The sequence below is a fragment of the Tursiops truncatus genome, chromosome 11 (genome assembly GCF_011762595.2).
Source record: "Tursiops truncatus isolate mTurTru1 chromosome 11, mTurTru1.mat.Y, whole genome shotgun sequence".
Taxonomy (NCBI): Eukaryota; Metazoa; Chordata; class Mammalia; order Artiodactyla; family Delphinidae; genus Tursiops; species Tursiops truncatus.
In genome coordinates this window covers 39001632-39018220 of record NC_047044.1, presented here as the reverse complement: position 1 = coordinate 39018220, position 16589 = coordinate 39001632, and the positions used below count along the sequence as shown (strand labels likewise).

General features: G+C 36.5%; 1 protein-coding gene across 1 annotated transcript in view; it reads left to right on the top strand.

The window, feature by feature from the left end:
- SYT1 (synaptotagmin 1) overlaps positions 1 to 16589 on the top strand; it is a 538616-nt gene that overhangs the window by 379717 nt on the left and 142310 nt on the right. The window contains exon 6 of the mRNA XM_019952111.3: positions 13404 to 13588. Coding sequence (XP_019807670.2) covers positions 13404 to 13588 — 185 coding nt within the window. The remainder of the gene's footprint in view (positions 1 to 13403; positions 13589 to 16589) is intronic.

The following is a 16589-nucleotide window of genomic DNA, read 5'->3' as shown; positions in this document are numbered from 1 at the left end:
AATCAAAGTTGGTTCTTAATAAAAATTGATCATTATAACTTAAATGTGTATGTAAATAGTTACTGAACAATAAATGCTGAATTCAAGATAGCTTTTCAGTCTCTTATAATACTTGGCCAATTTTTAAGGAGAAAAAAAAACAGCATCAAGAGCATGTTGTTATTAATGCATAAGCACTATAAAACGGGGAGTGTGTTCAAGCAAAATCTACCATTTAGCCAGTAGAAAGAGTAAAATCTTTCCACTAATATCTTTACTGCTTAATAAAAAGGTTTACCTCAGGAAGTGTTAGCTGGGCTGAAAAATTACTGAAAATACGAAGCAGTACATGTTTATTTCCATTAATACAAACTTAATATTATTCTAATGCTGCTTGCACTATTTGAATAATATAAACAATTGTTGGCCAGTGCAATTCTGAAGGACAATTATTTATGTTCCCCCAAAGTTTGATCTATTCATTCTATTATTTATCCACGAATAGCTTGATGACTACCAAAATGCTTTGCATTTCAGTTTTTCAACAGCAATCTTTATTTTAGAATGTTACCCTGACATTCGGATATATTGTTAGGGCAGAACACTTTGAGCGTACTGGAAATTGTACAATACATACAAAATTGCTTGTAGTTCATCTTTTATCCACGTAACGTTCAGAACTTGTTTTTTCTGCCAAGTTTTAAGCATTTTCAAATTGTGAAATTTCATCGGAATTGCTGGCAAATAATACTGACATTTAAAACTTTCCTTCATATTATCTACCATTCTAAGCACTTTGCATGTCATAAATTTACATATCACAAGTCAGAGTTTATATCATTATCTCCTTGCTTCACTCACCTCCCCTGTTACAGAGGGTAAAACTGAGGTTCAGAAAGTTTAAATAACTTGATCAAATTGATTTAGCAATTTAAGTGGCAGAACTTGGAGTCAAGATGCATGATCCTTATTATATCTGATGTTGCCCTGTTACGATTATCAATAATATTTTTTGACAAATGATTTTCATTGATTTGGCATAAACAATTAAAACTTATTTCAGTTAAGAGAAACCTGACAGTAATATACAAATATGTTCACAAAACTAAACTCTTCTTAGAAGTGATATAATTAGTGAATATTTGCTCATCTGTCAATGTGGACACGAGAGAATGCCACAATATATAAGAAGAACATGAAAATTGAACCCCAAAGACTTAGGTCTGATCTCAACTCTAAAAGGAATCACATTACAGGAACCATAGTTCAGATCCTCAGTGTTCTGATCTGTAAAATGGAGAGTATGGTATCCACTTTAGCTACTCTACAATTTGGCTTTTAGGGTCAAATCAGTTGAGGTAATGTGAAAGGGTGTCATCAAATGAAAGAACTATATAAATGAGAAATTGAATTAGGAAATACTGCAGGGGTAGGATATAAGAAAGGAAAAGGCATACCAGCATTACTAGTACGATTTTAATCGAATCTTTTAAGGAGATATATGACATAAAAATCATTTAGAAAAAATAATTGACAGAAAAAAATAAGCCAGTTTACTGCTTTTTCCATAGTCTATCTGGAATAAAAAATAAGGGATGCTTGCACAAACTTTCTAAATAATCTGGAAAAGTTGATGTATGTATGAAGGTTTATCATGATTTAATCTGTAGTATTTTTTTTTAAGTGTACGTTTTAGTTTCAACAAGGTGTCCAAGGAACCAGGCCCTATGTATAAACAGTATTTGAAGAAGGCTGTCTCTGCCTCTAATTATACTTTCATTTATTCAATAAGCATTTACTTAAGACTTACCCTTGTACCCAACCCAACTGATACTTCATAGAAGGCAAAGGAAAGGAAGATATCAGTATCCCTCTTCAGATAGCCTCCTCATGTTGAAGAGACAAATCACAAAGCTACTAGAAAACAAGGATCAATACGTGATAATAGAAGGCATAAATGAATGTGGATGAGAGACAACGCAAAGGGCTCCTGTGTGGTATTACTCAGGTAGACATTTGGAGGAAGTCTATTGGGAGTCATTCAAAGGAAGAAATAACTGAGTTTGACAAAGAGAAGAGAATAAAAGGAATTCTACATTCTTAGTGGACATCTGTGAGAATCTACAAAGACCAACAAGATTTGCAGGGCCTTGAGGTCACATGCTCACTGCTGCGGTGCTTAGAAGCACGAGCTCTAAACAAAAGAGAAATAATATTTAAAAGGAAAAAGAAAAAATAAAGAAAAAGTCACCATATACAAGATTGACCAGCATAGGGAAACCCCGTCAAAAGCAAGAACAGGAAATAAATCAAGGATCTTGGGAGCTGTAAACGAAAAATGAAAGTTCACATCCAAGAACCAGGAAACAAAAAAAAAAGAAATGACGCTACAGATTGTGAATTGGACACATAAAATTGCCAAGGAGAGAAGCAGACTGAGATAAACAGAGAAAACAACAGTTGGAAAGGAAAATTAGTAAGTGTGGTCTGTAGCAGCAGCGATCCATCGGATCATCAAGGCAAAATGTCCTGTGGATAGCTAGACAAGTGGGCGGCTTTGCTTTCACTGTTGTCTACCTGTCACTTTGTATAGTGATGAAATTAATGAACCTGACGCTTCCCTTTCATGACTGGAAAGACTCGAATGTCCTGCCCTTCTTCGCTCATGCACGGCAACCACACAGTTCTCCTGTCAGTACAATCAAATCTCTCCAAGTTACAGGGAATTCTGAAAACGCATCGTTTGCTCCTAGAATAATAAACAGGAAATACAGGGGAGAAAAATCCTTCCAAAAAGCAGGTAATGAAACCAAACGGCCTTTTTGTTTGTCTCTTTCTTCTGTTATAAAAGAGCATAGGGAAGCAGGGAATATATCCGCCCATTTACCTGACGTTCTTTTATCATAATTGGATTTCATTCTAATAACATTAAATTTCTTAGTAAAGAAACAAGTAGACTCTCAACTATTGAATTATTCCAAAGTTAACAACGGGTGCTATATTCAATGCTTGGAAAAGTCTTTTTTTTCTTGGCATCTTTGCCGAAAACAGACAACAGATTAAAGACCTAGTTGACCAAATTCAAAGCATCAAAATAAAACCAAGTACTAATTGGATCAGGATCCAAGAGATGCTTAATTTGAAGCCTTAGCAAACAAAAGTCAAGAAGAAAGTTAGCTTCCGCTATGGGAAGAAAAAACCCGAGACATAATTTTTCTTAGTTTTGAACTTAGAAATCAAAACTCGAGAGAGAGATGCTACAAATGTTACAGGATAAATGGATTTCCCTTTAACCACAAAATTGTGTCGCCCACAGCATGATTGAAAACTGTTACAAATTTCCAAGAGCTTCAGCACTGATTAGCGAGTGAATTGCCTTCATCTCTGCCAACTTACCTGGCATCCCTCTATGTTTACCAACACACTTCTCCCTGGAGGCTGCAGAGAGCAAGTTCCGGAGTCAACTCTGGAGCCTTATCTAAATCCCCTGAAAGCTGTGAGGGGAGCTTATCTCTGCCTGAAGACCCAGTGTCATTTTCCATGTCAAGTTGCAGACATTCCAATATTGTGAAGATATGGATGACTTGGCCTCATCGTTGAAAGCAGACGATTATTACAGGCATTTTATAAAATTAATTATTTGGTTAATACCTGTGCAGATAAAATGGACTTCAGTCGACTAATTTTTGTTACCAAGACTGATCCTTGCATTCAGCCAGAAACATCAATAACCTTAACAAGTTATTCAGCAGGGACTGTGAATTTGTTCAATAGAGCAACACATACTGAAATCAGATCGATGGATAGAGGTTCTGGTAAAAATGTATCAATGTATAGGTTGTGATTTTGTGCATATCAAAGCAGTGTATCTTACTGAAGTCTTTTTATGTGTTAACTTTATTAAATTTTAAAGTTTTTAAAAATAATTCTAAACTAGTGCTCATCGGACAAGTAGAATAAGATTGCTGTGACTATATAGAATTAGAATCTAACAAAAGGCCTCATTTAATTTGGCATTTAACATGCTATCTGGTATTGTTCACAACTGCTTCATGTCTGTTAATCAAATCTGACCAACTGGACTGGAAGCTGATTAAGAAAATTGTTTCAAACCTCACTATTCCTCCAATGTGTTGAGCATTATCGTGTTAAATAGACATTCAAATGGATGAATGAATGAGCGAGCCTCTCTCCTACATTATTTTTTACGCAATCCATCCACCTTAAAAAGCCACGAGTAGCTGACTCAAGTCAATGACTTGGATCATTTTTACAGCATATTTATACAGACACATCTTCCAGTTTGCTTTCTGTCAGGGGCTCATATTGGAAAACTGAACAGAACGACATTAGAGGAAATGTGAAATGTGTTCTTAAGAAGGTAATTCTGAAGGGTATTCAGGGAAGGCCACGTGTGTTTACCTCAAAGAAATGTCTTTCCATTTACTATGATAAAAAAATCTAATGTAGATTTTCATAAGTCCGTGTCTTATTGAGAGCTTTGTTTAGCAAGGTAGTCACTGGGTGATAAGTTAGATTAAAAGGAGTCTAAAACCCAAAGGAAAGGAAGGAGAAAGGAAAAAAGGGAAGGAGGGAGACAGACAGGAGGGGAGGGAGTCAGGAAGGGAAGGAGGGAAGAAAAGAACTGGAGTCCCCAAAACACTATTTTCACTGTGTACCAAGCAAGGATTCAAAGCTCACCTCAAGACTCACCTCCTCCATGAAGCTTTCCTTGAACTCTAGGACCTTTTATCTTGCTCTTCTCTAACCTGCTACCTGCCGAGCCCACCTACTCCACTGAATTCTGTGTTTAACTCTGTATAGGCTCCTGTCTCCTGTAGTTTATTCCTGGGAGTTAGTCTTCATAATCTCCTAGATAAAGGGGCCCATCTTCTCTGGGTTCTGTTTCCCCACCACCCCCAGCATAGTATAAGCACACAGCAGACTGCCCAGAAGAAATAAGTGAAGGGTTAAATGACCAAATAAAGACTACATTTTCCCTAACTCACTAATCTTGAATTTTACTCTGATGCTCTCAGAAAGGAGTTTTTACTTCAGAATCCAATGGTCTTCTAGACCTAGGGAACTGTAATCTCCACAAGGGTACCACACACTCCCAATTGTGTGGAAATTTAAACCAACACACAACACACACATACACACATCTTCCCATCAAGAGCCCATAGCTTTTGTCATATTCTAAAAAGAGCATACAATTCAAAGGGGGCTTAGAACTACCATTCTAAATAGTGAAGAAAAATAAGTTTAATACCCAGAAGCCAAGAATGCATGGTCTTTGAAGCCATTTCGGTCTATAATGAGAAATTCTTCATTCTGACCTTTGACTGGTTGGTTTAATCTTAAGCCATATCCTGAATTACTTCATACACTATTTCAACTCTTGCATTTAACAGTCTGTCTCCAGAGGTGGTTAATGAGTGTATTAATCCACATATTTGCAGAACTTTTTTTTCCATTTGCATTCTGTAATTTAGAAAAAGCTTTAAAATGCAAGGCTTATTTTCTTTTTTTTTCCTTTTTTTTGCCAATTTTTGAAAAATGATTATCCTTGTCTGTTTTTTAATAATTATTTATAAACAGTCTAAAAGCAAAGCTCTGACATATAGATTATTTTTCCTACTGGTTAAGAGCAAAAATTATTATTTTTCTATTGTATTCTGCATCTTGCATCAACGTATAATGATCTAGAAAGATGGATTGTATGGGGTAAAACTGGAAGTTGGCAAAAATCTTCAGTAAATGTAAGAATTAATTTTTATATAAATTATTCATAAAATGAATTACACATACCTTAGTGCAGTGGTGAGGCATCAAACAAACAGAGAGACATCAAAAGTAGAAAATGCTTGAAGATATTGCTGAATTTTTGCAGTGGCCATAGCAATGATATTACCTCTGTATCTTGAGGCTCTTGGCTCGCATAACAAGAATTGATATAAAAGTACAAGCTTACATTTCTCAGAGAGGAAAATATGGCTCATCTTGTGAAAGAGTTATGAATTTAAGGTTGTTTCTTAATATGCTAGATGGGAATGAAATGGAAAGATAATGCAGAGCTGCTCCAGAAAGACAAAAAACAGTAAGTTTTGTCCTCGATTAAACCTTGAACCCAATGAGTAAATCCACCAAAGTTTGCCAGCCTAGGAGACTGCAGTAGCTAACTGGGAATGAGGAAGGAGAGGATCAGAGCCGAGGACATGGGATTGAGTAGCTGACCCACAGGAGACACACATGGGAGGGTGGTGGGCCTCAGAGACTGTCCACTTCTCTCCTACTTGAGCTCAAGAATGTGGGGACGTGGGTTTCTTTCAAGCCATTTACTGAGCACCATTAAGCAGATAGTACCGAGTCAGGTATTTCAGAGAGGGGAAAGAAAAGTCTCTTTGGAGGTGAGAGCTCAGAATTAGAAGAGCTTGAGCAGGCCTCCCCTCAGCCATAGGGCACTTTGTGTAAATTAGAAAAAGCTCTTCTCGCCAACTGCTCATTCTGTAGGTCTGAGGCACAACGCACGTCTGATGAGTAGATTTCAGATCTGGGAGCATAAGGTTGACACACATGACTGCTATCAGTAATGCTAAAATTCTCCCTTTTATAAATGTACTCTCTGAAATACCCTTGTTCTTGGTGAGACTTTTATCTTTGATTTCACCATATATTAAGGAAAAGGATATTTCTTGCTCTATTAAAGAAAAGGATATTTGGAGTGTCTACTTTTTCTTTACATATATGTCAGGGCCCCTTAAGTAAATAATTTAAGAAATTTATTTACTGCCAAACTCCCTGTGGGGGGGGGGGGGGTTGTGGCAGGAAATGAGGCTTTTCAGTTTGAGAGTTACATTTTTATTGTAGAAAGAATATTTACTTGCTGAGTTCATCAATAAACATACCCCTGGAGTTCTAAATTTGTCCACAGGGGCATATTAGCCATGTAGTTTCTACCTGAAAATGTACTATATTATGTTCTGAGTACTGAGCTTGGCAAATACGGAAAGTTACTTTTTTAAAAAAGTAAATTAGACCTAGATTTAACACCTGGGAAGTCAATAGAAAGCTTCATGATTGCAGAAACCGTGCTTAGCACTGTATCCCAGACCTGAGAAAAATGCCTGACACACAGTAGATGGTCCATAAATATGTGTTTGATTAAATAATTACTTTTTTAAACGGCCGACTTCCCATGAAAGGACAGCCTCTCTTGATAAGGGAAAACAGTTGTTTGGGGTTTTTCCAACAGAAGACCAGCTAATGAAAATTTATTTCTAACTGGTTCCAAATTAATTTTATTGTGTTTGCATTAAATATCCGTGCTTCATGTCATGAATAATCTACAAAGAGCTGAGTTTTAAGTCAGCAAGAAGTGAATTTCATGTGTAGGAAGGAGTTTATTAAATACCTTTTATACATTTTTTTTTACAGGTTTGTCTTTTTATTTTTACATTATATGTCATTTTTATGCCAGTCTAACAAACCACCCAGTGTATTATACCACACAGTCCCCATTTCCCACTGGCTGGGAGGGGGAAATTTTAGCAAATATATGCAATATTTTTATTTAAAAATCTGTCAACACTCAGTGAGACTTGTGTTGAGCCTTGAAAAGTAAGTATTATTTAAATGACCAAAGAGGAAGCAGAAAAGCCATTTCACAAAAGAAGGCATCTGCTTTAGAAAAACATGGGGGTAGAACTGAGCAAAGTACAATGAGTTGCCCTGTCTGACGGGACTACAGGTGGTATAGGAGAACAGTGAGAAAGAAAGGTGGATAGGTGGGGTGGGCCAAACACAGAGGACTGTGAAAGCTATGCACAAAATGACTGAAAAGTATGTATGAGAAAAGTTGTGCTCATAAACAACAAGGTCCTGCTGTGTAGCACAGGGAACTACATTCAATACCTTGTGATAAACCACAATGGAAAAGAATATGAAAAAGAATGATATATATGTATAACTGAATCACTTTGCTGTACAGCAGAAATTAACAGAACATTGTAATTCAACTATACTTCAATAAAATTTTCTAAAAAAAGAAAGTTTTGTTCAATGACAATGGATGGGTAAAATGGAGAGAAGAGATAACTGATGGGAAGGGAGATCAGATGGGAGGTAATGTCAGGCCCAAACCTTCCAAGTCAAATAGATGTAAAAAAAAAAAAAAAAAAAAGAAACATATAAAAATGTATCAAAGAAATGACAAGACTTGCCAATCAGTTGGAAATGGGAATTAGAATTTCCACGTGGTTCCAATGTCTAAGGCAGGAAATTATAAAAGCACTGACAGAAGCCACATAGCTGGTTTGAGAACTGGTTTGAGAAGATGATGAAAGATTCATAGGGAACATTTCCTAGACAGTTGGGAACACGGTTCTAGAGAACAGAAGAAGGGACGGTAACTGACCTACAGTTTAAGGCATGGGAAATGATGTGCTTATTAACGAGGGAATGTGAAGATGAGCACAGAGCTAAACGCCTTGAATAAAATCTCCATCTGACACTGGAGATTGGGAAAGGAAAGAGAAGAAAATGTCCGAGCCACAGAAGGAGGTGCCGGTACGGGTAGTAGAAACAAAAGCAGAAGAAATTTTCAAGAAGGAATGCATGATCAAGACTTTTTCATACCACTGACAATGTAGTTTGGGTTTAGCCAGAAGAAAATCATTGGTTATCTCTGAGAGAGTCTTGAGTGCACTGTTAGTATCATGAAAATGGTTGCAGAAGGCATAGATAAAAACGGTGAATAAGAAGAAAAGATCACCACATATACAGAAATAGCCCACATTAATATTCCAATTGCACAGTCATCTATATGCAGCATATGTTATAAATCTCTTGAGGTCTGCTTTGTCTCTATTGAGTTTCCTATTGCTGCTGTAATTACTTACTACAAAATCACTGGCTTAAAACTGCACAAATTTATTATTTGGAGGTCAGAAGTCCAAAATGTGTTTAATTGAGCTAAAATCACATTGTCAGCAGGGCTGATTCCTTCTTTCTTCCCAACTTTAGTGATAGGTAATTAACAAATAACATTGTATAAGTTTAAGTTGTACAACATGATGATTTGATATACGTATATATTGTGAAATGATTACAACAATAAGGTCATTTAACATATCCATCACCTCACATAATTACCATTTTGTGTGTATGTGGTAAGAACAATTAAGATCTCTCTAAGCAAATTTTAAGTATACAATACAGTACTGTTAACTACAGTTACCATGCTGTACATCAGACACCCAGAACTTATTCATCTCATAATTGGAAGTTTGTACCCTTTGACCAACATCTCCCCATTTCCCCTACCCACCCCCAGCCCCAGGTAACCACCGTTCTACTCTTTGTTTCTATGAGTTCCAACTTTGTAGGTTCCACATTTAACTGACATCACAGAGTATTTGTCTGTATGACTTATGTCTCTAACTTCTCATTTAGCCTGATGCCCTCAAGGGTCATCCATGTTGTCTCAAATGACAGAAGGAACCTTTTTTATGGATGAATAATATTCTATTTTCTTTATCCATTTATTTTCTTTATCCATTTATCCATTGATGGACACTTAGGTTACTTGTATATCTTGACTATTGTGAATAAAGCTGCAGTGAACATGGTGGTGCAGATATTTCTTCAAGAGAGTGATTTTTTGTTTCCTTCAATAAATACCCAGAATGGGATTGCTGGACCACATGGTAGTTCTACTTTTAATTTTTTTGAGAAAACTCCATAGTTTTTTGTTGTTGTTGTTTTATAACGACTATGTGAACTAATTCTTCCCGTTGCGGAGCACAGGCTCCGGACGCTCAGGCTCAACGGCCATGGCTCACGGGTCCAGCCGCTCGGCGGCATGCGGGATCCTCCCGGACCGGGGCACGAACTCAGGTCCCCTGCATCGGCAGGCGGACTCCCAACCACTGCGCCACCAGGGAAACCCTGAACTAATTCTTTTGAAGCTGTAGGAGAGAATCCCTTTCCTTGCGTTTTCCAGCTTCTAAAGGTCACCTACCTTCTTTGGTTCATGGTCCCTTCCTCCATCTTCAAAATCAGCAGCACAGAATCCTCAAATCGCTCTGATTCTGAAACTCCTGCCTGCCTCTTTCACTGAGAAGGACCATAGTGAATACACTGGGTTCATCTGGATAACCTAGGATAAACTCGCCATCTCAAGATCCTTAATCACATTTGTAAAGTCCTTTCTGCTATGTAAGGTAACATAGTCACAGGTTCCAGGGATTAGAATGTGGACGTTTTTGAGGACTCATTATTCTGTGTACCACAAAATCTAAGTTAAAACATCAGAAGCAGAATTGACTTTGACTTAATTCTTATGCATCGGTTTACCTTCAGGTTAAATGATATGTGAGATTAATTCATTAACTAGAAGATGAAAATAACACTTTTAATGGAGAGCTTTTACATTAGTCTATTATTTTCTGTTGAAAGGTCCTTAAGTTAAATGCTAAAATTCATGTTATAAAATTCCATTTAATGATAGTTGGGTAGCAATAACTATAAGCTGATAGCTTTCTGCCAGTAGCAATATTTTGATGAGCCTATTTTTGATTGAAACTATATTTTATATTTAAATAAAATAAAGAAATCACTCTTAGCAGCATCTTTTGCTGTTATTTTTTTTCAAAAGTAAAATGTCCTATTAAACAGGCTTCACAGCCCCACAAGGACTTTTCCTTTGTATACATGTATAATATGCATATTTTTAACCTAATGATGTAAAAATATATTTCAGTTTCTCCTACTATTCAATCTGTAGTTTTTCCTTTATAAAATTGAAGGGATAATGAACAAAACTTCTGTGAAGATTACGTGAGATTTAATGTATGTAAAGCCATAGCACAGCTGCTGGCCCATAGTAAGTAGGTCTTCAATAAATTTTTAGCGTAATCCAAAATATATTTCATGAGATTTGCTCACTAATATTGAAACTTATTTCTATAAATGCTACAAAGTAATAATACTGTGGATGGTGTTTCTGACTAAACTTACAAAATTCTCGAAATTTAGTTGCTCTACGAAATAAAATAAGATCGTTAGCACGAAAATTCAATTTAAATAACTGCATTTAATTTAAAATGGTGGTTTATAATTATTCAGTCCAGTTTTCATATGGGTACACAAAATGATAGCATTAAGGCTTTTTTAAAATTCCATCTAAAGGTACCAGTAAGTTGTGAGGAAATTTTTGTTTATTTCATATATTCAAAGTTAAAATTAAGCTATTCAGAAGATCAGCTGAAAGCAAATCTAGAAGACAGCAGCACTATAAGAAATAGAAGTCAAAAACAAAAGTTTTTTTCAGTGATTATAATTCACCTTCAAGTTGCACTATTTCAAATTTCTTCCTGTAATCCTATGTTCCTATCTCTTTACCTCCTTTAAATAATGTTCCTGTGCCGTCACTGTCTATTTTCTTTTTGTTAAGTTGTCAAATGATCTCTGTCTTGCCCTGTGTAATTTAAGAGACTTTTATGTAGCTCTCTGAGAGAGTATCACGCAAGTCCAACTAGGAGAATAATTTACGAGGTTCAAAATGAAGGGTCATTATGCTACTGTCTCACCCGCAGTGAATACACAGGCTCTCTCCTTCACGCATGGCAGGGTTTTAACTAGATCAAAAGAGGTAGAAGCTTTTAAATGAAGTATTGTGAATGCTATCATTGGTTACATAAGCTCCCTTTACATTTTTTTAAAAATATGATTGCTTAATGAGATTAGAGACCTATAAGAAAGCATGTCTTTGGGTATGGGCTTATCTGTAACTTTCACACAAATCTTTCTTTAGCTGAAAACACAATTTCAGCAGTTATGGTTTTATATGTCCTTAGGGTAACATCTAGTCATCTTTCATAAGCTAGAATAATATGCATAGTAAGTCTTCTTCACTATGAAGCTGAATGCAAAAGGAGCCAAGAGAGCGGATTTTCTCAGTTTTGAAGTTAATTTTGAGGTGTTTTTACGTCATCAAAGTACTCCTACCTGTGTTCAGCAATCATTGATACTAACGATGTTTATGTAGCTAGAAGAAAATAGCACTTTTTCTTACCATTTCAGTAACTAATGTCTTTTTTGATTACAACAGGCAAATCTAATTACTGCTTCTTGTGATTAATCTCAATAGTTGAATGACTTTCTAGGCAAACTGAAATCCTCCGTGTTTCCATGAGACCTGATTGTTTTATAAGCACATGTGTAGGGGATGCCAAATGAGAAAATAGAGTTACTTTTAGTAGCTGGACAACGTGTCATAGAAAAAAATGCTTGAGTGTCTTTATTTGTGTGTGCTTTATTAAACAGACCCTGTGAATCGGAAGTCTACGCTCTTATCTAAAAATTCTCTCTTCCTCCTCTCAATTTCTTAGCATATCCATCAAACTCCTCTCAGTGTATTCACCTCTTTCTTTTTATATATTTATTGATGTGCATTTTTTATGCCCCCATAGGTACTCTGAGCTGTGTCACCCACAGTACTTAGCCCTATGCCTTGAATATTTTTTTTAAAAAAGCTAATATTAATTGAATTCTTGCTGTGTGCTAGATGCCATTCTAAGATTTTTTAGTCTATTAACTCAACCTTGAAAAGAGATGAAACGGGTACCACTATTATCTTCATTTTATAGAGAGGGAAACAGCAATTCAACACACATAATCTGGCCAGTTACGAAGCCTGTAAGTGGCCAAGCCCGAATCTAAGCCTGGGTTTATAACCGCTGCCCTACCTCCAGAGACCCTGCATGGGTAAATCTCCCCATGATCGACTTTCAGAGCACCAAGTCCTTCTTCCTAATCTTCACTACTTTTAGGACTTTACATTTGTCTTTCTGTTGTTTTGATTAATATCTACCCCTTCCACTGTGCCCAGGGCATATTAATAGAACCTATAGTATTTGATAGATGAGAAATAGCAGCTAATATTAAGTTTTTGCCATGTGCCAGGTACTGCATCTTATTTTAATATTCAGAAAGACTATCAGGTACCCACCAATTTACCTCCACTTTAGAGATGAGGATACTGAGACAGAGAGAGGTTAGGCAACTTGCCCAAGGTCACACAGCTAGTAAAATGGTGGAGCCAGGGCTTGAACTCAAAGGCCAGACTCCAGAGGTAAGCTCTGAAGAAATGAAGGAGTGGATCATTGAAAATCTAGCTTGGAGGGGCAGGGAAAGCTGTAGGGAGGAGATGACATTTGGCATGCCTGGACGGGCGAGGGGGAAAAGATAGAAACACTCTAGGCTGGGGAAACAACATGGATAAAGCAATGCAGAACAGTGTGCCTAGAGCTCAATAAATACGCATGAGTGAGTGAACAGCTATCTTTACGGCCCATGAATTTAAAGGTTTTGCAGATGTAAATGCTTTATTACTAACAGTCTCTGCATTTGTTTTCTTTCAGTGCCACCGTGGGCCTTAATTGCCATAGCCGTAGTCGCAGTCCTTTTAGTCCTGACGTGCTGCTTTTGTATCTGTAAGAAATGCTTGTTCAAAAAGAAAAACAAAAAGAAGGGAAAGGAAAAGGGAGGGAAGAATGCCATCAACATGAAAGATGTGAAAGACTTAGGGAAGACCATGAAAGATCAGGTAATGTATTCATTCCATGTTTCTTCTTATTTTATCAAAAATTTAAGAATAGACAGTTTATTCGTTTATGCCAGATAAATACAGAAATAAACAATATCTGGACACTTGTCATAGTTTTAGAAATGCTTTGCAATCCTTTCAGTCAGGACTCAACATCCCAAAGTACAATGGAAACGTGTGGTTAGGGTTTTCCAGTCTCCTAAGCACATAGACCGGGAACGGGCATCCATGACCATCAAGGCCAAATTGGTAGGCCCAGCGTATTGGAATGATACCTGAACATTTGTATTACATCTGTTTAGCCTCTCTTAATTGTGCCTAGAGCTAGAGAAACAGAATAAAGAGTACCTGTTCTTCCTCTTGGGCGGGACATCTTTTTATCATCATCGCTGTTCATAATCACTGTTAAATACTGAGTCTTATAGCTATTTATCACACTTGATGAAAGCTACCATCCCTATACAAACATCCAGCTCAATTATGAGCGCTCAGGAGTAATGAGTTATACAAGGCAAGTGAGAGAAGTATGAGCTGGTTCTAAAGAATGGGGTAGAATTTTAAGGCAAAACTCTTCACTTAGGGACAATTAGAACCATAATGCAAGTTATAAAATCCATCTGGCTGAGTTATCTTCCCAAGCCCAAGGAAGCAATCTGAGTGTCCTTTACACTATTATCTATCTTTCCTAAACGAGCTAGGTGATTTGGTTCAGAATAAAGTCTACTATTAATAAGTATAATAATTAAATGTCTCTTCATTTCTCTATTGGAATCATATTCATATTGGATATTTCTAAGGAACAACTTATTTCATATAAAAAGTAGATGTAGGGACTTCCCTGGTGGCATGGTGGTTAAGAATCTGCCTGCCAATGCGGGGGACACGGGTTCGATCCCTGGTCTGGGAAGATCCCACATGCCGTGGAACAACTAAGCCCCGTGCACCAGAACTACTGAGACTGCATTCTAGAGCTCACGAGCCACAACTACTGAGCCGTGTGCCACAACTACTGAAGCCTGTGTGCCTAGAGCCCATGCTCCACAACAAGAGAAGCTACCACAATGAGAATCCTGAGCACTGCAACAAAGAGTAGCGCGCTATCTACAACTAGAGAAAGCCAAACTAGAGAAACCCAACGCAGCCAAGAAATAAATAAATTTATATTAAAAAAAAAGTAAATGTGAAGATTTTTCAGAGAAATAACATTTTCAATTATCAATGCTTCCCTTCAAATAATTCAAAATTTCTATTTATTCCCTAATAGCAACATATATAGGCAGTTTTATAAATTCTTATTATACTATTAATTGAACTCTTAAATATGTGAATCTCCTTAAGAACAATTTAGTTAAGGAAGGTATTTTTAGTACATTTGTGTAGTTATCCACACACTCAGGACACTAATCCCTCTCCCCAGCCTGAGTTTTAAACACTTTGTTCAAAGACACTGTAATGTCTCTTGACAACAGTTTCACATAGGCTCATTTTTCACTTGAACTTCTGCTTGGTTTCAGAGCTGTAGAATGAATGCTATGCCTGCACTCACACTCGGAGAGCTTCATCCTGAGCTCAGAGTATCAAGGGTTATATCTTTCTCAAAGTTTCTAATCACAGCCACAGAAGCCCAGGTGCCAGTGTTCAACCACAGATGTCTAATAAGGATTTTTCTTTTCAGTTAATTTGTTACATAGAAACTGAAGCTTTAAATCATGTCTTGTTTTATTTCAGCATTTTCCGTAACCAGCAGGACGTGATACAGATTTCTTTAGACAACATATTTGGGAGATTAATAGCAGTAGTAATAACCTTCTAGATGGACATGGATGTACTGAATAATTTGTATGTGAATTTGAGCTATGTCTATGAAACATTGGAAATATAATACTATCATTTTCATAACTACATTAAAATTCAAATGTGGTTTTCATGTTTGCTAGAATTAACAGTTTAAAACACTAAATAATGTTAAATGATTACTACAGCATTTCTTCCTAGGACAAGAAATTTGTATTTTTCTTTGTGGAATTTGTTCTGTATGATGTAAGACTAATTTATAGGATAGTAGCAGTGTTTATTACCCCTATTATGACATGGATAAATGACCAAGATCTCAAAAATAGTAAATACAGAAATCAGTAACTTGTACCATTTCACTCCATATAAGAACTAACAGAAATTCAAATTTCAATATTCATGACTATATGTCTCTATGATAAGATTTTATAACCAAGGAAGAATTTTTAAATATTCTGCAATAACAACAAAATGGTAATGATACATAATATTTGTATACAGAAAAGGATACATATTTAAGACTTTTATAATGGCTTAAAACTTAAAAGCACTAAAATTACAGAGGGGCAAAATCAACTTGCAAAGTCAGAGGTCTGGAAAGGTCATTTCTCCACGGCTTTTACTAACGTGTGTGGATATTTAAATTTTTATTTCTTCCCTCTGTGTCCTCCTTATCTGTATTATGTCTCATGACTGTTCTGGACTGTCCCTTGCGGTAGGTTTCCTCTGCTATGAGACACCCTTAGTCAACGCTCAACTACATTTAGTGGCCTGGCAACCGGGGCTCCGCAGCTGAGGGTGTACCATTCTGACACACATCAAGAGGCTGAACTAAATTGATTTTTTTTTTAAGATAAAGGGTTTTCATTTTAAGATTACTGATTAAATAGAACAGTATTAGAAAGCTCAAGTTTTAATAGATGGGCACAGAAAGAAAATGTAGTGTCTTACGCTCCCTTTTTAGCATGTCTTATTAATTCCAAATCTGAACAATTTAACATAGAATGAACAAATGCACCTTCTGATGGTTTATCCAAGTACAACTAAACACCTTTTGAATGTTGAATCAAGCCAGAAGCATGTGCACTAAATTTTTGAAATTTAAAACAAGGTCTTTTTCCCAACACAGCTTTTCCCACTACAATTTATCAAACTCTCAGAACTGCTGGGCTTACATGCATTTTCCTCTGCATTTTGTCCCTTGGTG